We start from the raw sequence: 20502 nt of genomic DNA, 5'->3' as shown, positions 1-20502 counted from the left end.
CCACACTTCATTTACCAAAACAGTAATTACCATGATCCTGTGTTAACCAAATGGCAATGAGACTTGACCCTTTGTCAGTCCTAAAAACAAACAGAAAAACCCTCCCTGGTCCTTACACGTATGCGGGAACTGCAGAGCAGAGGCTTGGAAAAGCGGCGAAGAGGAGGCAGCAAAGTTGCGACAGTCACTACCCAAATGTGGTCCGCACAGCACCCGGACCCCGCTTCTGGCGGAACAGATTCTTTTAACTCTTTGCCCTAAATCAGTGACGCTGCCTCTCGCTTAAAATCCCCTTGCCTATCCACCCTCAATCCAGGGAAAACAGTTCACTTCACCGGTCCATTGCATAAAATCCACTTTCGAATTTCTCCCGCGGAAAACTGTGACGTCATTAGCCCGCGACCGGAACAAATCAGGACCCAATACTTGGCCCGCCCACGAGAAGCAGCATTTTCAAACGGCCAAACTTTTCGCTGAGAGCCTAGGCCAGCCGCGTACTCCGACGCCCCGCCCCCTGCGCCAGCTCACGCTTGTGACGTAAGCGACGGACGCGCGGTCTCCGTGCTCGTCTTTTCCGAGGCGTACGGGAGAACGGTGTCGCTCGTCCTATGACGCGGAAACTCGGACCATAAGGATCTAGAGACGAAAAGGTTGGAAGACGCAGTCCCCAGCCCTGTGTGTTGGGAATTGAGCGGAGTAAGTTCCAAGTAGACTGTAGATAGTGTTGGTCAGGTTGAGCGAGGTCTCAATTTCTCTTTTTTCACGCAGTCCATTTTATCTATCGTTCTTACCTCGCCCCCTCCCGCAAACCCATCAGTTTGCTTGTGCTAGTTCTCAGTGCGCACGCGCAAAAATGCTTTGGCAGCCCTTGTAGTTCCAGTTTTCAGAGGTTGGGGGCGCGTATTGTCCGGCGTTGGGAGGTTGGGGGTCCGCCCAGCATTTGGCGACGTCCTCGCAAAAGGACGGGTGCTGAGGGGGGCCGTAGCCAAAGTGGAAATTGCCTTACTTCGTCGATCTGAGCTTTGGCGGCCAAACGATAGCGAATGTGAGGGCTTGTGTTATGAAGTTAAGTCATTTTCTTTTTCAGGACTCTAGTTTTTGTCATCAAAAAATGTCGAAAATCAATTACGGAAAGGAGCTAACAAAGTAGAAGTGTTAAGTGTACTGAGTGCGTTCATAGATGCCCTTTAGGGAAAGTAAGGAAGCAGTTAATTAAGGAAGAAGTGGTCTTGGAAAGCTATAGAGAGTAAGATGCCATTTAACGTGGATCTTGAAAATTGAATAGAGGTTTATAAGACAAGTAAGGTAAAAAGACTAATTCAGAACTTGCACACAGGCAAGGGAGTTCTGGTACCGTTGGGTGGTCAGCCGTGACTAGAACTTAACGTTTTTGACACACCATTTCCTCCAAAAACGATAAAAGCTATGGATGAGTTTCCCAGGAAAATTCATGTACATGTCCAAATATTTTGCGTATAATTTTGTAGGGAAATTATGAAGAACCTTGAGACGGCCAAGAAGCGTTATATTGTATGTGTTGTCTAGGTTATCTCTTTCATTGTCATTGAGTTATTTTACTTTGTGTAAGTTGTAGAAAACGATAATAATGGAAATTAGTCTTGGAATTAAATTAATTTTGCAATTACTGCCGTAACCAGTTTTACACCTATTAACAAATTCATTTCAGTGTTCCTGATTGCTTATTTATTTTAATTCTCCTTCGATTTGGTATTTTATATAATTTTTTAAATTTATTATTTATTTATCTTGTTTTAGGTAGGCTCCACACCGAACATGGGCCTTAAACTCATGACCCTGAGATTAAGGGTCACATGGTCTTCTGAATGAGCCAGCTCTGCACCCCTGAGCTAGTTTTTAATACTTAACTGTTTCCTAACACAGAACACACACATAAAAAATCCTACTTAACTAGTTCCGTGATTTATTACTTAAAATATTTGATGTGTATTCATTTTATATTCACATATTTAGATTTCTCTTTTTAAAATGTATCTTTTAGCAATTTCATGAAATTGACAAGAATGTTTGAAACCCATCCAAAATTCCCTGGACTTTAGGTTAAGAATATCTGAGTCAGAAGATAGAATGAATGATGACAGACTACAAGAGGTTCTACTAATAGGAGTCGAATTTACCAGAACTTGTTTACCTAGCTAGTTTTGGCCAGTTCACTTCACCTTTAAGCCTGTGTCAAAACAAGTTGGAAGAAACTACCTGATTGTGACTGAGGATTTAAAACAATATATGTAAAGTAACTGGCATTGTTATACAGTAACTTTTATTCCTTAAGCCCCTGTTTAGAAGCCAATTAGATGTCACTGGTTCATTACCAATTTTTTAATTTTTATTTTTTTATTACCAATTTTTTAAACTTGCATATTGTAAGAAAGCGCTAAAGGATTTTTAATGTTGAAAGTTGTAATATTAAAATCATAAAATTAGTCTGTGTTTTGGACAAGTTACACAGCTTCTGAGAAGGATAGATGACTTCTGGAACCATTTATAAACTGTTCCCATATTATAGTGACAGTAGTTGTGAACACACTGGAAGGAGAGAAAGAGCCCTTCCAGAAGTTGGTAATAATAATGGTAATAATAATGGTTACGTTTTATGGAGGGAGTGAGAAGGTAGAGTTGGAGAATCAAGACTGTGACAAAACTACTGCCGTGTAACTTCCTGATTTTCTAGCAGCCATTGCATAGGAAAGTTAAATTGAATCCTATCTTGTTACTTTATGTTTCATCCATATCTTCCTCTAATACAGAGATGTATTTGATTATCTAGAGGATATATTTCTTAAAATCGAAATCGCAGACATATGTTATACACACTAGGCAAGAGTTTTGGAACTTAATTATTCGGGTCACAAAAATAATCCTTAGGAAAAGGAATGAGGAGGGTCTCTGAGATGAGAATGATAGGAAAAATCTGGTTTGGGGAAATCGTGACTTTCTTCACTTCTGCAATTCTGTCCACTGTTTCTTTAGATGGTGGCTCTGACAAGGAAAGTAACTAGAGAGCTAATAGTATGCCATTTACTAATTTGGAGTTTTTACAAAAAGGAAAGTTAACATTGGATCCTTATGTAATAATTTTTAGCTTCCGTGTATTTTTAAATTATAATCCTACCCCCTTTCAAAAGAACTTGAAGTGCTTAACGTTTTGCAGTGTATGAGAGATCCTTTTAAATAATTAGTTAACAAATGCCTAGGTTGTGATCAAGCTCAAGTCCCTACCTTCATAGTTTTTTGCATTCTAGTGGGGTAGACAGACAATAAAATTATAACTCCAAGAAGATACAAGGATACAAAGTGGTGACAGAGGGGATAGGTGGGGTTAAAGTTGCCAGGTAAGGAATATCTTAGATTGAGTGAAAGAAAGCCTTTTTGAGAAATTGACATTTATGGAGACCTGAATGAACAGGGAAGTAATCCCTGTGATGTGGCAGGGAAGGTAAACAGCAAGAGCAGAGGGCTTGGGATGGGAATGGCCTTAGCATGTTTAAGGAATGATATGTTGTAGTTGGAGTGAACCTGTTGGAAAGACTTGTTAAGAAATGAAGTTAGATATCCCCAGGCTAGAGAGCATACTGCTTAGGCATACTATGGATTTTGGATTTTGAGTGTGATTAAAAATCCTTTGGAGGACTTTGTCCAAGATATTGACATCTCTGGTTTACATATTCTGACTGCTATCTGGAGAGTTGGTGATAATGGAAGAAGAGTAGAAGCAAGCACAAGTTATGTTCTTGTAGTAGTTCAGACAGGACACAATGATAGCATGAACCAGGTGATAAATGAAAAGTATTCATATTCAGGATATATTTTATAAAGGTAGAGCTAACAAAAATGCTAATGGATTTGTTGTGGTATGTGAGGAAAAGAAGGAGGATTTCAGAATTTTTGCTCTCAACAGTTTTGTGATTGGTGTTTTCCAGAATGGGGAAAACAAGGCAAAAAGAGGTTTGTTAAAATTTGAGCGTTCGGTTTTTGCCATTTTCCACATGAGATATATATAGTTCAGGAAGATAAGTGAAGATGTCAAATGGATGATTGAATATTGGAATGGGGGGAGCTAATGGGAGAAGTAAGGGCTGGAGAATAGAGATTTGTGAAACATCAGCATAGAGCTAAACAGTGTAAAGCCTGGGACCCTCAGAAAGGATATGTGTGGAGATAAGAAGGGAGCCCAGGACTGAATTCAATTCTGGGTAGCATGTAAAGGTAGAGCAGAGTAGAATGGTCCAGAAAAGGAAATTGAGAAAGAGGAAAACTCTCCTGGAAGCCAGATGAAAAAAATATTTTCAAAGAGGGAGTTTGACTGCAGGAGCTGCTAAGGGGTCCAGTAGTCAGTGGAGATCACTGTTTTCAGTTTCACTAGAATGATGGAAAGGGAAGCTTCACAGGATGGGCTGAAGAATGTGGTTATTCAGCACTAAATGACACCTGATTGGTTTTTGGGTTTTTTTTTTTTTTAATGATTCTGACAAGTAACTCTTTTTATATGTATCTCAATAAATACTTCATTACTTGTATATTTTCAAAATTGGTACTTGGTCAATCAGCTCCAGCCTGTTCTGAAAATGCCAAAATACTCATCTGATTTTTGTGAGATAGCATGTTTAGTTGGAGGTTTGAAGTGAAAAGCATTAATGGCTTGTACTCTCTTACTGGGTGTCACTTTGAAACACATTTTCTATTTCTGTTACTGTCTGCAGCATTGGTGCTCAGTAACTGATTCCAGCTGACAGGCCAAAGAGACAGAAATAGGCTTTAAAACTGTGTACACTGAGCTTTAAAGAAGGATAAAGACAGAAGATACAGTAGGGACAGCATCTTCATCTCATCTGGAGTCTCGGCCCCAGCACTTACTCAAACTGAGCAATTAATCCAAATCCACTTTTTCCCCCCCCTTTACATACACCAGACGTGTGTGACTTCCACAGATAACGGACCAGAATGTTTTAGGTCACCTTGATGTGTAAAGGCCTTAGCCCCTGTTTCCCATCAATCCAGTATGCCATTCTGGTCGCATAGGTCCAAGGCCTGCATACCAACCAATAGTGGCTCCCACCCTGGTGCAATCAGATAAAACTCTCCCCATATGTCTTCACTCTCCTGTGTCCCAAGAAAACAGTTATGGGAGCCTGGGAAATAAAATATGGGAAAACTATGTTACAGAGATAAATCTCACCGCAGGCCCGATTTAATAAGCCTTTGCTCATTTACTCCTTTTTGCGTACGTACTTCTAGTGGTTCAGTGAAGAGGCCACAATTCATTCAACAAATTTTTGAGTGACTACTGTGTGCCAGGGAATGGGAATTCATCAGTAAACAAAACAGACAAAAACCTGATTTCATTAATATTACATTTTAGGAAGGATAAATAAAAATGTACAGTAGGGGCACCTGAGTGGCTCAGTTAGTTGAGCATCCAACTTCCAGGTCAGGTCATGATCTCACGGTTCATGAGTTCGAGCCCCATGTCAGGCTTTCAGGAGCTTCCCAAGTATTGTCTATCTCCCTCTCTCTCTGCCTCACCACTCCTAAAACAAATAAGTAAGCATTTTTTTTAATGTACAATAATGTTAGAAGATAAGTGCAATGAAGGAAAAGTAAGGCAAGGGAGATACAGGTATCCAGAAATTTGCAGTTTTAAATGAAGTGTCATTTGAACAAGACTTTAGCAAGTGAGGGAGCGAGCCATGTTATCTAGGCAGCAAGTGTTTGGAAGGGAACTGCAAATTCAGAAGGCCCTCAGTTGAAGATTTGCCAGCCAGGTTTTAGGACGAGCTAGATAACCAGGTCTTAGGAAGAGCTAGATAACAAAGAAGATACATGCAAAGTAACTCAAGGAAAGAGGTTTGCTGTCCCAAGAAATAAACACTGGGATGGGAAGGTCACCTGGAAAAGAGAAAGCCAGTTCTGTTTCTAATGAACAGAAATTAACATTTCTGGGCACATGGCTAGCTTAGTATGGGACTCTTGATCTCAGGATTGTAAATTCAAGCCCCCAAGCCCCACTTTGGGTGTAGAGATTACTTAAGAAAACACTGAAAACAAAAACACTTAAAAATCAAGATCAACTTATTTCATTGGAGATTGTATTTTTTAGTTTAAGATGGAGAATGAGTCTTTAATCTTATAATTTGACATATTGATTTAGAAGTGTAGTTTGGTAAGATATAGATGTTGGTAGAGATTTTATGCTGTACTAGAACATTCTGGCCCTGAACTAAAATGCATCAAAAGCTTAAGCTAATTAATAACATAGGTTGTAAATTATTTTGAAAGTAAAAAGGCCAATGAAAAGTGAACAGGTAAGAGATTTAAAAAAACCACAATGAAAGTTTTCTCAGCTAATTACAAGTGTTAACCCAAAGTTTGTTCTCTGCCAGCTGAATGAGTGTATCAACCCTTCAGACTAAAAAGGGTAACCTAAATATTTTCCTATTATTACATGTGATATAAACCTTTTTTCAGTACACAGGAATGGAAGCTGAAAGTGGAAATCAAGAAAAAGCAATGGAAGAAGAAAACCCTGAAAAGAAAAAAGAAGTAGAAAAAAAGAAACGGTCACGAGTTAAACAGGTGCTTGCAGATATTGCTAAGCAAGTGGATTTCTGGTTTGGAGATGCAAATCTTCACAAGGATAGATTTCTTCGAGAACAAATAGAAAAGTCCAGAGATGGATGTAAGTTTTTACTTCACTGTATAATGAATGAATGGAACTAGTTTTTGAGGGTTACTGCCTTAAACTTGTACAACGTTTACCATAAATACAATGGTAGCATATTTTATATTGTGATATATACCATATAATATACATACAAATCCATTAGTTTTTACACGTGAAAACTATTATAGCTCACTTTTGCTTAGAAGACAGATTTCTAGTGTTAAAAGACAAAGATTTCAGCTAATTCTGGAGACACACATCCTATTTTTTTGTTTATCTTGGAGATAGAGCAGAGATACCGGGACAGGGGTTCACAAGCAGGCTTTGTGCTGAGCAGATTATGACCTGAGCTAAAGTCGGAGGCTTAACCTAACTAGCCTCCATGTTTGTGTGGTTGAGCTCCTTGCAAGCTCAGTGGGTAGTGCAAAGTTTTCAGTGTTTTTTGAGTTTTCTTGAATGCTGTGTGCTTATTAGTGCATTAATTCTCATAAGGCATTTTACTAATTAATTTTGAAAGGAGGGAAATGTGATTAATTTTTTACCAAAATGCAATTATTCTCTGTAATACTAATTTATGCATTTCCATTAGATGTTGATATATCACTTCTCGTGTCTTTCAACAAAATGAAAAAATTGACCACAGATGGAAAGTTAATAGCCAGAGCACTGAAAAGTTCATCTGTTGTAGAGGTAAGAATTATTACAACTATATCATGGAATTATTATGTCAGTTATTAATCTCATGTAACTATTTCATAGCTGGACTTAGAAGGCACCAGAATCAGGAGAAAAAAGCCTTTAGGTGAACGACCAAAAGATGAGGATGAGCGGACAGTGTATGTGGTATGTATGTGGTGAGACCTTATTTTCTAAAAGTTCAGTGCTGGCATTCAAAAGAATGACAGAAACATTCTAACATTACAAGTAAAAATTTATTGACCCTGAAAAAGTACTTCTATTTTAATATTGCTTCTCACTTATAGGAATTACTTCCCAAAAATGTTAATCACAGCTGGATTGAAAGAGTATTTGGGAAATGTGGCAATGTTGTTTATATAAGTATACCACATTATAAATCTACTGGAGATCCAAAGGGATTTGCCTTTGTAGAATTTGAAACAAAAGAACAAGCAGCAAAAGCTATTGAGGTAGGTCCCGAACCTAAAAAGAAAAGCAAAAACAATTAGCAAGTGTTTTTAAATAGTAACAAAATCTTATTGGTTTTCAGTTTCTTAACAACCCACCAGAAGAAGCACCAAGAAAACCTGGCATATTTCCTAAGACAGTAAAAAATAAGCCTATTCCTGTCCTTGGAGTATCAGGTAACTTAATATTGATATTTAAGTAAACGTAGTTGAAGTAAAATGAACACTAATGATAACATTGTTACAGAAGAAAAGAAAAAGAAGAAGAAGAAGAAAGGCCGAATGAAGAAAGAGGACAATATCCAGACCAAAGAGTCAAACATTGACACAAGTAAAGAGACTGTAGGAAAAATGAAAAGATCCAGGACCACATCTGAGGGATCTGAAGTAGAGATTACTGAACCCCAGAAGCCACCGTCAAAGAAAAAGAAAAAACGGGAAAGAGCAGAAGCATCCAGCTTACCTACAGTCAGAACAGGGAAGAGGAAGAGAAGTATCTCTGAAGAAGCAGAACACCCAACTCCCAGGTCAAAAGTAAAGAAAATAACGCAGAAAGACAACATTAAAAAAGAAGATGTAGAAGTTCCCAAAGAAAACAAAGGTATTGACAACTACAGTTAATTTATCTACAATTAAATTAAAATGAGAGATTAAGAAATCCTTATTTACCTAAAGTTAACTTTTTGATATTAAGATTTAGAAGTCTCTACTGAAGAGGAAAAGGATACTGGAGATGTAAAAGATGGATCCCTTTTAAAAGCAAAAAGGAAGCATAAGAAAAAACACAAAGAGAGGCACAAAATGGGAGAAGAGGTTATACCCTTAAGAGTACTTTCAAAGTAAGTAGATGATACAGATTCTGTAGTTGAAAATTGGCACACGCCATCACCATTGCTAAAGTGCAATTCCAATTTGTATTGAACAGAGTTGCATATTAGCAACAGTCATGGCATGTAGCCAAGATCTGCACACATAATGGATATAAGGCAGTTGAGGATTTGAAAGGAACCACCACACTAAAACATGGAAGCACTTATTTTTATCATGTCACAGCAAGTGTCTCCATGTTAAAGTAGAGGGCGTTCCTTAACAGTTTTAAGGGTACAGCTTAAATATACCATAGATGGTCATTTCGGTGAGGCTTAAGCCTTGTTAAGTTTGTAAAATGTAAAAGTAAGACTTACCATCACTAAAACATGGAAGCACTTACTTTTTTAGATACAAAGCAAGTACATCCACGTTTAAGTGGTGGGGAGCCCAGTCTTGTAAAAATGTGAAAGTTACCATTCTTTAACCTGTAAAGTAAGCTTAGAAAATGCCGGATCAAGATAAACGTTGTGTCCATTTGGGAACACCTCCACTGAAACATGGAAGCACTTACTTTTGTTTTACACAGCAGGTACCCCCATGTTAAAGCAAAGGGGCTCCCCTTGGGCTATATAAGGAACTTGCCTTGTTACATTCACAGGAGTGATTTGGATTCACTTCTACTAAAACATGGAAGCACTTACTATTTAAAAGTCAAAGAAAGTACTTCCATGTTAAAGTTAAAGGGAGTCCATCCACACAAGAAGCAGAAGCCATGTAGGAAAAGAAAAGAAAAGGCAAAAAACCATACCTTTGCCAAGAAAGTTTTTCTGATCCTTCTTGAATTGTACTCTCGAAGTGCCCTGTCCTCCTCTTGAAGGTTAAAAGGCAAGGACTTCAGGCACTTGTATTTATACTATTCTTAACTGCTGAATTCCTCTTGCCTTTTTATCTCAGAGAATCATTACAAGAGGTTTTTGTTATTCTAATGTATCAGCTCTCTGGGAATGTATGATCCTGGGTGGGTCTGGATACTTTTTTTTTTTTTTTTGAAGTATACAGATGTCAATAATAACAGCTAAGACCATTACCGCAAGATATCCTCTTTAAAAAAAAAAAAAAAAAAACCCTATCTGCTTGTTTGATGGCATAGATTAGAGTAACAATGAGTGCTCCTGTGGAGCCTGGAGAGGCATTGTGTTTCTATCTGGAGGAGCTCTAGCTGTTTGAAGAAACATCTACATGTTAAATGCATGTAAATAAATAAATTGCTTCCATGGGGCGTTTTTTTTCTTCTTAGAAATTCCTTTTGAGTCAAGTAAATGCTAAGGAATGTTATCTCCCAAATTGGAAGCAGTTTAACAAATAATCTCTAAATAGTAATCTGCCATTTTCCCCCTAGTGATGACTAATTGTTACTAGTTAATTAATTCAAAACTTTTATTTTCATAAATGAAAATATTTGAAACATACCGAAGAATTGAATTGTCAGATTTAAAACATTTAATCTGAATGTTGGGTCAGATGGAACTCCCCTTTATGTATTTACTGGATGGACTTAGGACTCCAGAAGGAGTGTGAATGTATGTGTTTGAAGAAGGAAAAGATTACAAAGCACTGTGAATGTATATACTTTGATAATAACTTTTTATTTGACCATCTTTTTTCACTATTTCAAAAGTACATTCTTTTCGTTACAGGAGCGAATGGATGGATTTGAAAAAAGAGTATTTAGCACTGCAAAAAGCCAGCATGTCTTCTTTAAAAAAAACAATATCCCAAATAAAATCGGAGTCAAAAATGGAAACAAATGGAGTAGCTCCTAACTCTGGAATAGAAAATGAAAAAAGTAAATACCACTATAATAGTTTTTGTAGTATTGTATTGTGTTTATATACTAATGTACTATTTCTGAGTTACAGGATAAACCTTAATTTTTAAAAACTTAAATGTGCAATTTATTTTTGATATAAGAATATTTGAAGTGCTCGTTTTCATGACTCCTGTTTTTCTGGGCACCTGGCTGGCTCAGTAGAACATGTGTCTCTGGATCTGCGTCCTATGTTCAAGTCCCTTGTAATTCAAGCCCTTGACATTTAAAAAAATTTAAAAAAGAAAAAAGAAAGTATCTTTTTTACTTAAGTTTTCTCTACAGTTTTTATTAATCAGAATTAGTGATGAGTGTCTATCAATTGAGCAAGTTTGTAGAAACAAAAATTACAATTTCCGTCTGTAATTTTATCCTATTAGGACATATTTGGAATTCTTACAAATTGAAAATCTTAAATTTTCACATTTTAATCATAATGTTTGTTGAATGTTCTTAACATACTGTTCTGTGTCTGTTTACTAAGTAAAGTACTCTATTATTTGGTTAAGATAAAGGGGGAATTTTTTCTAAGGTTTTACAAGTGTTCTAACCAGGCTCTGCAATTAGAGTAGTAAAGGTTTGGGTATTTTTATTCATGGTAATCTGCAGTAAGCAGTATGACACCAGAATAACTTATTTTACAGTTACATTAAGTAAATTAAAATTAGTTACTTAAATCAGCTGAAGAAATTACTGTTGTTCTTCTAAAGTGGGCCTACTAAATTATTGAGTGTAAGAGGCTTATTTCTCTTTCCTTTTCAAATCAACAGCAAACAGTGAAGAGTGTTGTCCCCAGGAAAAGGTTAATGCAACAGGACCACAGTTTGTCAGTGGCGTGATTGTGAAGATCATTAGCACTGAGCCTCTGCCTGGCAGGAAACAAGTCAGGGTAATGCTTTTGTGTGTTGAGGATAGTTGTTGCTCTTTCCTTTTTAAAACTTCCCCATGTGAAAATGTTTTGCATATGGAAAACAAAGCAAGTAAAATTAGAATTTGTTCCTCTGCAATAAACTATGTCTAGATTTGATTCTACCGTAACTCTTGTATTTGACTTGAAGCAAAATCTGAAGTCTGAAATTCCCTGCTGGATGAAATTTGCAGTGAGCTCAGTTTAAAACATCTTTCTATAGAACTGCACTTGGCTTATTTTTATTGGTGCCGTTAACGGTTGATTGAGTAGTTGAATGAGTAAGCCTTACTATAGTCATTATAACTTAAAAGAATAAATTAGTAAAATGCTTTCCTGGTATTCCTTTAAGGGACATCTATTTTCAGAGAAAATTTATTTTAGAAAATATTTCATGCTAAAATGTATTAAATATCTAGTCAACATTAGAGTTGGTCTGAAGTTATTACGAATTTTTAATCGTCTGTTGTTGTCTGATTTTGTAGCGAACATAATTCGTTTTCATTAGAGCTCTTAACTTCCAATAGATTCCCAAAAGATTTTGTGACTTAAAGAAAGTCAGAGCTATTTTGGAACAAAGGGGATATCATATGCATATTTTTTAACTTAACATCAATTTAGTAATTTTGTCTGTTAATCCTCTTGGAAATTGAAATTTTTTCCTGGAAGAAATCAAAGATTTTTTTGGAGAAAAAAGGTTTTGTTAATATTGTTTATTTATTTTTTTTTGCTATTTTCAGTCTGCACTGATTGTTTAAAAATGTGAAACAATTTTAAAAAAATGTGAAACAATTACAGAAAAGTGTAAAATATTTTGAAAAGCTACAAAAATTTTGTATGCGTGTACAAATAAATACGGAGTCCTATATAATTTACAGTACACATTGTTATATCTATTGCTCTGCGATCTTTTTTCACTTTATCTATTTGATCTTCTAACAGCCTTTTGTAACAGCACAACGATATTTCTTTCTTATTGACCTATTCCTATGTAAAATAGCATATATATTTTCATAGCAAATATATTTTCAATTGTTATGCTGACATTCATCATCATCTAGTATGTTGTTTTGATTTTGCATAGACTCCTACCAGTCACATTTTTTAACTTGCATGACCATTGAAGTTGCTCACTGAAATAAGCTTGTGAACACTTTATCTGAAATCCTGTTTCCTGTAAAATCCTGTAGCTGTCACTAACATAAATTTAGATTCTTTTTAAGATGTTGATGAGGGATTTGGTGAATCCCAAATTGGTATTACCAATTTATATTTCAGAGTATGGTAACAACAATACAGAATTTCAGATCAGAAGGGTAAAAAACTGAGGATGTAAATGAAGCAGTGGTTAATCAAGTAGCAAAAGATTTAAAAGAAAAATTAGAAAAAGTTTGTTATTTGAAATAACATAAATTCAGTAATATTCATCAAAGAGCTTTTGTTATCTAAAAGATAAGTATATCAGTTAAAAATTACTTACAAAATCATAACATTGTTAAAAGTTAGTAGTTACTTACATTTTGCCGGAACAAAAATTGAGTTATTATGGTATTTACTGCTATTTAACTTGCCCATGTGATTACCAGGCTAATTTATCATTTTAAGGAATGGTTTTAAGTCCTGGGATTAGCCTGACATTATAATGGATATATAGGTAATATTTTGAATTGTAGTAATCGGGTCTATCTGGTAAGTCAGTTACAAAACACTACCAGTTAATATATTCACATTTCATTAACTTCATACCAATTATTTGTCTTGCTTTCTAAATTTAGTACTCAAGTACAAGTGGAAAGAATTAGCAAGTATATTTCCCTCCAGTTCTATTTTTTTCATGTAATTAGCAATCATTAAGTGCCATTTTGAGATAGGCAATATGCTAAGAGTAGGGTTGAGTTAATACTTACTCCCTGGCTTCTCAGGTTTTTATTGCTTATTCTTTATTATTAACTAATAAACTTTTCTTATATTGTGGTGAAATAATATTTCCAGAATACTGCTCAGTTACAGAATTCAGACCTTAAAAATCCAACATCTAAAAGTAATCTAAATTCTTTGAGGCTTGAAATTTGGGTCAAAAGTAAAGCCAGATGCATAAAGTGCTTTTTTTTTTAAGTTGGGAATCTCTAGTAATTTCTTTGGTTTTCTGAATGGAAGTTGATGAATGAAGAATTATATAACATTCCTGCATAATTGCATTGTTTACACCACAGAACATGCTGGGAAGAAATGGTTAGGAATGCAGGAATCTTGTTAATTTGCCCTCACAGCAGGCATTATAGGTAAAACTTTTCCTTGCTGGAGGACCACAACTTGTTTAGAAGAGATTGTTGAGGTATTTCATCAGAAACTATGAACTCTTGAGCTATATTCCCATAGATCTACTCAGGAACCTAGGATTTTTGTAGGCTCCCATGAAATGTTTTTTTTCACAAGTTGTTAGAAAAAGTTGAATTTTTTTTCATATATTTTAAGTCATAAGGGATTTTGTACAGATAAGTGGAAACGCACCTTCTCCCCCATTCCATTCTGGGTTTTTTGTTTGTTTTTAATTGTATTCCTTATTTTAACTATACTGTGACTTGTAATCCCCTTCTTGATGTGGGGGCTAGGGGAAATTATTTGTACATCCTGCTCTATAAATCTGTTGTCTCTCTGTAGTAGTCCTATTCTAGTTAATATTCTAAGATTGTGATTGAAAAAAAGGGTTTGATTAGAGTTTTCAACTTTGTCCAAGTCAATTTTAAGAGTATTTGTGTATATTTTAGAGGTGCGTGGCTGGCTCAGTCAGAGTTTATGACTCTTGATCTTGGGGTTGTGAGTTCTAGCCCAGATTATGTAAATGATCTCTACCCTCAACATGAAGCTCGAACTCAAAACCCCTAGATCAAGAGTCACTTAACTGTTGTACTGACTGAGCCAGCCAGGCACCCCTGTGTATGATAAGTAGGATAGTTACTCCTCATTTTAAACTGGATATGGCTTATTTATGTAACACATTCTAACACAACTATGGGAATAATTTTAGAATTATTATCAAACATTTCTATTATTTATGTAAAATCTTTCTAAACTCTAATGCAGGATACTTTGGCAGCAATCTCAGAAGTTGTTTATGTGGACTTGCTAGAAGGAGATACAGAATGCCATGCTAGGTTTAAAACCCCTGAGGATGCTCAAGCAGTAATAAACGCATATACGGAAATTAAAAAGAAACACTGCTGGAATCTCGAGATCCTTTCTGGTAAAACGTCAGAGTCTTTTTTAATAACTCTTACTTAGAGGTGATTGTACTATGTTTTCTGATTTTGATTAATAAACTTTTTATTCATATTCTAGCATGTACAAAGTTGTATTTAATCAGACAACTATTGAAGTGTGATTAATGCCTTGAATATGTTTCTTCATTTGTATTAGTGATTATTGTTTTTGTTTGTTTTCAAGGTGATCATGAGCAGAGGTATTGGCAGAAGATTTTGGTAGATAGGCAGGCCAAACTTAATCAGCCTCGTGAAAAGAAAAGAGGCACTGAGAAGGTAATCAATTCATTTTTTTGTTTTTTGTTGTTACAGTTGTTTGATAGCTTAAATATAATAGGTTGAATGTTTTCTGGAAGTCAGTAATGTGTAGTCCTAAAATAACCTTTGTTTTCCTATACACGATAAAGATTTACATGGTGTATACTGCATTTTAAATTGTGAGAGACAATACTTGTTTCTCTGGATTTTGAAATATACGAAATTAGAATTATTTTCCCCACAGGGTACATAATTTTAATTTAGAGTTTTCTTGTTTTCCTTTCTTTTATTGTACCTGTTAGTAGCAGTTTAATTTCAACAGTGTTGAATTCTGGCTGCTATGTATCATAGTTTGGTAGTAAATGATTATTTAAAGATCGTCTTAATGGTAAAAACACAATGTATTTAAGAGTGTAGTTTTTTAAGATATGACCCCCCACAGATAAGATTGGGAGACTTTATGCCTAATGTTTGTTATAGCAATGATAAGCTTTATTCCTTTTTCTCTATAGTAGTCAACAAGTGAAACAAACAAGCTTAAATACTTTAAATAATGTAAAATAGACTCTGTTTCAATAATTTCATTTTAAATGATACTGAGTAATTTAATACTTGTTGCTTGTGTGCTGGAACGTTTATTCTTTTTAATCAGATTATTATAAATAGTAGTACATCTTTAAGTGCTTAGGACAAATTAAGGGTACGTAATAACTAATGCTATTATAAAATTTTTAAATGTGTATTATTAAATAAGTATCTAAAAAGATATGCATTCTTCTATGACTGGTTACACTTAAAATCATAATACTTCCTGTGTGCTAGATTTGTTGAGTGTTTTTCATTGGTCTTGCATTGCCTAGGATTCACTGGAATTTAAGATGATTTGAAGGGAGGTTTCCTACTGGTCTTTGTTAATTCTGTTTCCATGAATACAGACTGAATTTGCTGAAATGTGGGAAGGCCTCCTTCCTCCCTAAGGATTCTTTCAGGTCTAAGAGGTGGTAATTTCAAAGCCTGCTTGAGATTATTTAAATGTTAAAATCATTGAACCAGAGCTCATAACTAAAATGAAATCGCTTTGTTAAATAGTATTTACCATTCTAATTGGTGTGAAATTTCATTTAAATCATATATGTTTTTAAAACTAGGAATTAGTTTTGTTTTTCAGAAAGATCCAACCTCCATAAATAAACTTGAGGCAAGGAAATAAACAATGACTGGGGAATTTTATAAGTTTCATTGGAACACAATGAGTGCCTCTGTTACTGAGTTGGAAAGTTTTTTCCTGATCTCATTTATCTGTTGCACCACCAGTCTTGTCCTTAGCATGATTTGTTTGATAAATAGTATAGGATTCTAGCTGAAGATGTGAAAGTAGCTAGTTGGCTCCCGTCATGTAATTAAAATAAGGTACCACACAAAGTGGGTATTGTACATACTTTTCAGAAAACACAGTAATTAGTATGTCAGTCTACCTTTTTGATAATTCATTTAATTAATATTTTTTGAGTGCTGATTTGTGTTAGCCACCATTCTAGGAAATAGCTGCAAGTAACAAAATACCCTGTTTTCGTGAAGTTTGCAGATGAACAGTTTAGGTCAGGTGATGACAAATGCTGTGTATAAAAAGCAAATTAAAGGGTATTGTGAGATATCTTTACATCACATGAGGTTCTGGGAAGTTCTCTGTGAAAGCGACACTAGGGCAGACCTTAGGAAAGTGAGCATACAAGCAGGAGAGCTTAAATGCACAGCTTTCCAGGCAGAGGCACCAGAAAGCACAGAAGCCTTAAAGGGAAGGAGGCCACTACAGCTAGATTCCTGGGAGCAAGCACCGTAGTAACGGAAGTTAAATATTTAGAAAAAAAATAGCGGCTAAAAAAGTATGACATTAGCGCTTTTCTGATATGACAGTTCAAAGTTTCCCAGTAGTATTGTAGTGTTTGGTCCATGAGCGAAGGAAGAAAAGCACTGGTAATGAATCTTCGTTCTGCATTTTCATGTCGGGGAGCAGAAGGAAACTAGGGACAGTTTCCTAAGTCCCAGTCAGTTTATGCAATATTAAAAGAGGAGAGTAGGTGAAGAAAAAAGGTGTTTTATACTCATGGTAGTATTTTTTACATATAGAGATCAATATGGGTAAATTCTCACAGAAGATTAGTAAGATGAGGAAGCGTCCCCCAGAAAGGGGCTCATTCCTTCTGGCGAGTCTTTGTAGCCTTTGTTGTCTTCCCTATCACTTTGACCATGTGGGTAAAATGCAGTAACAGCTACTGGAGACCATGAGTCTTTTCTCATTCATCCTTAGCTTTTAAAGCATTTTTGAAATTTAGTTAGCATGGTCTTTTTTCTACAAATTACTGATATATCAGATATTCAACAGGTAAAGACAGAATTCATGAAATTATAATGAGGAACAGGCTTTTGGTTTAATCTTGAAGTGACTTTGTACAAAAACAACAAATACAGGGGCACCCTAATTTCATTTCCATGGTAATAAAATCTTAAATATATCCCATAAACCTTTCCTTCCATAGATATAAACCCTGGTTCTGGCTTTGCTGATGACTTTTGTGAATGCGGTCCTCATGTGGCTGTTACTGTTTTCTGTCATAAACAGACTGTTTGGTGACCTTGGCATCTTTTGAGTTTTTGTCTTTAAATACTTGTATTTTTAACTTGTGTAGCTGGTCTATCTCTATGCTGACTTCTACTTTAACTTTTAAGTAAACTTTTAATATTAAGCAAACACTTTAAGAAACTAAACAATAAATAAAAGTGACTTCCTACCAATGGCCACAGTCACAAAACATTTTAACGAAATTCTGGTGAATAATTACTAGAATCTATTTTTTTTATTTTTTATTTTTTGATGTTTATTTTTGAGAGAACACGAGCAGGCAAGGGGCAGAGAGAGAGGGAAACACAGAATCAGAAGCAGGCTCCAGGCTCTGAGCTGTCAGCACAGAGCCTGATGTGGGGTTCGAACCCATGAGCTATGAGATCATGACTTGAGCCAAAGTTGGATGCCCAACCATCTGAGCCATCTAGGAGCCCCTAGAATCTATTTTTTAAGGGAGTAAGATTTTCATTTCCTCCAAAGCTACAATAAAATATTTAAAATTTTTACATCAAGAAAACTTTTGGAATATTTAGGCATCTTAAACAGTCTTCTACATTCCATACAATTTCATTTGCCTTTAAAAATATTAAAGTATTTATGTAAGGGTGTGATAAGTAATAAGTTCTCTTAAGAGTAGATCCCTAGGTAGAATATTTTAATTTTCAAATTTGTAAGCAAACCTTTGTGTAGCACTCAGAGCAAAATATATTGTCTCATTCCAATAATGCATGAATTCGCACGCACAATATAATATTTAGGACCACATATCTTTTAAGAAATGTCTTAGTAATTAATACTCAAGTCCAAGGGGATATGAAACAACTAACCAATATGGGTCTTGAACCCTCCTAAAAGGTTAAAAAAAATTGCCAGCATGGAGTGGCTGTTTTCAACTGAAAATTTTTTAGTAATGTGAAACTAAAATTTGAGTGTTTTAGGTAATTCTAAGATTTATTATCTATTATACTTAATAAGCCATAATCCTGAACAGTTCTTTCTATATTGATTTGGTTTAAGCTTAATTTATGTCTTTTGTCTACCTTTCCCTCTTTTAAAAAATTTTTATTCAACCTGATTTTTCTAGTCGTAATTATCTTTTTAAGCATCCGGTACATTCTGATTTCTAATTTTTTTCTCCGTAGTTAATCACCAAAGCTGAGAAGATTAGACTGGCAAAGACTCAACAAGCAAGTAAACATATTAGATTTTCTGAATATGATTAAAAAACACTTTTGGTTCACCTCTTAAGATTTCAATGATTACTTGAACTTTTCTTAGGAAATCCATTTTATTATGGTAGTCAATAATAAAGAATGTTTTCCTGAAACCTACGTTAATTAAAAAAAATACCTTTGTTCCTTAACTTGTAAATAAGACTTTTTTTTGAGACAAGTACATTGTATACCCACAGTTTTACATTAAACGTCTTATTTGCTGAAATTATCTTCTACAAATCAACCTCAAAATAATTAGTAAATATGTTTTGAACATTGTCATTGATTTTGTTGTTTTTATATTACAAAAAAAAAAACATTTGCAAAAAATACTGCACAAATAGTTTAAGAAAATATGTTTGACGGTAGACTCACTGTACTTGTTTTATAGTTTGCTTTTTCCATTTCAAATATCTAAGATATCTTTTCATGTTGACTTATACAGAGACTTATGTGTGATACTTCATTCTGTTCATTGCACTTTGCTTATCTGAGCTTCCACTGAATAGGCCATATGAACTGTCCAATTAAAATATTAAACTTTTAAAAGTATTGAGTTTGTTTTTCATAAATGAAGTTAAACATCTTATTTTGCTTAACCAAAGTAAAATGTACCAGATGCTCTGAACACAGGGAGAAAAAACATCTTCTCAGAATCAACCTTGGGCATAACTGAACTCTATCATTTTATTCAGGAAAGTGGCAGACTGGAGTATTTTAAGTCCTTCTCAGAACTGAATCTACAGGGCCTTTTCATGACTGGCATCTTGATCCCCTATCAGAATATTAAAAACAGCCATGGGGTTCATTTCCTTGGGCTAGAAACCATTTGTAGTTCCATCAGCTTTATCCAGAAGTGAGGGCCTCATTTGGTACCTAATTGTAGAAGACCTACAGTCAGGAAACTACTTCTGTGGGCCAGGGATTTGAGGAGGTTGGCTGCCTCACTGGTTGGGGTGACAGCAGTTTATTAATACTAAAAATAGGCATTTGGCAAGTTGCCCACTGACCCATTCCCTTTTTTTTCTCCATGAAGGAAAGCTAACGTACACACACTGTAATGGAGGGAAAGAAATATCTGTAAATAGTTACTAAACCTTATTATGAAGATTATGAGTAAATATGCTTCCGTTGATCCAGAATAGTCAACAGTTGGATGTATGTTTAAAGGATTCAGCTGGTCTCAGTGAGGACTGTCTTAAGGTGACTTTGGAAGGGTTGTTAAGTAAAATTTAAGAAATTCTCCCCTTGGCAGTTTTTAAAACAAGATAAGTGGTCATTCAGCAAATATCTTTGGACACTTTTAGCACTTGGGACAAAGATCTCTCTCCCATGGACCTTATAGTTCAGCAGTAGTTAGAGACGGTAAGCAAAAATAAGTAATAAAAGTTACACTTTATTAGGTAACTCCTTAGGACAAACAGAAAAGGTGGAGGAGAAACCCCATTCATTCATTCTTCTATTTATTCTTTAATTCATTTAATTAAAGAAATACTTAGTCTTTGCTACACATTTGACCCTGACAAACAGCTACAAATAAAAGTAAGGCATCCTGCCCTTGAGCAGTTTACAGCCTTGGGGAAGACCCACAAGCCAACATAATCATGATACTATGTAAGTAATGTAACAAGTAGCTCCAGATTATGTGGGATACTATCCTAAAAGCTTACTCATGATAATTGAGTGACCTTCCAAGGTTTCTATGAACCTTTAATTTG

At 35.3% G+C, this 20502-nt stretch overlaps 2 protein-coding genes across 5 annotated transcripts in view; one reads left to right on the top strand and one right to left on the bottom strand.

Moving 5' to 3' along the window:
- The window catches only part of ZGRF1 (zinc finger GRF-type containing 1), a 90902-nt gene extending 90458 nt beyond the window's left edge, over nucleotides 1-444 (bottom strand). The window contains exons 1-2 of one of the 2 annotated variants that reach the window (XM_042984021.1): nucleotides 336-444; nucleotides 117-223 (exon numbers count right to left, since the gene is read on the bottom strand). The gene's annotated coding sequence lies outside the window, so the exon portion shown is untranslated. Of the gene's footprint in view, nucleotides 1-116 lie in introns of both variants that reach the window. The other variant, XM_042984022.1, reaches the window with a different exon arrangement.
- Nucleotides 445-562: 118 nt separating this feature from the next.
- Nucleotides 563-18901, top strand: LARP7 (La ribonucleoprotein 7, transcriptional regulator). 3 transcript variants are annotated; one of them, XM_015544776.2, is made up of 13 exons: nucleotides 563-696; nucleotides 6505-6715; nucleotides 7290-7390; nucleotides 7460-7543; nucleotides 7684-7848; nucleotides 7929-8022; nucleotides 8096-8446; nucleotides 8540-8684; nucleotides 10353-10501; nucleotides 11293-11411; nucleotides 14514-14673; nucleotides 14874-14965; nucleotides 18713-18901. In XM_015544776.2, exons 2-13 carry the CDS (start codon nucleotides 6514-6516, stop codon nucleotides 18791-18793), a joined length of 1743 nt encoding a protein of 580 aa, XP_015400262.1. In that variant the 5' UTR covers nucleotides 563-696; nucleotides 6505-6513; the 3' UTR covers nucleotides 18794-18901. The 3 variants fall into 3 exon arrangements, with proteins under 3 accessions (XP_015400262.1, XP_007098302.1, XP_042839957.1); XM_007098240.3 differs by having other exon boundaries at nucleotides 8093-8446; XM_042984023.1 differs by lacking the exon at nucleotides 563-696 and adding an exon at nucleotides 889-1045 and having other exon boundaries at nucleotides 8093-8446.
- Nucleotides 18902-20502: the final 1601 nt, after the last annotated feature.

This window comes from Panthera tigris, chromosome B1 (genome assembly GCF_018350195.1).
Source record: "Panthera tigris isolate Pti1 chromosome B1, P.tigris_Pti1_mat1.1, whole genome shotgun sequence".
Classification (NCBI taxonomy): domain Eukaryota; kingdom Metazoa; phylum Chordata; class Mammalia; order Carnivora; family Felidae; genus Panthera; species Panthera tigris.
Note: the sequence above shows the minus strand (reverse complement) of the source record. Positions and strands in the feature narration are given on the sequence as shown.

Coding starts and splice junctions, on each gene's coding strand:
- LARP7 (XM_007098240.3), top strand. CDS start 6,514: ATGGAAGCTGAAAGTGGAAATCAAGAAAAAGCAATGGAAGAAGAAAAC. Junction 8,447..8,539: donor AGTTCCCAAAGAAAACAAAG/GTATTGACAACT, acceptor TTTGATATTAAG/ATTTAGAAGTCTCTACTGAA. Junction 14,674..14,873: donor GAATCTCGAGATCCTTTCTG/GTAAAACGTCAG, acceptor TTTGTTTTCAAG/GTGATCATGAGCAGAGGTAT.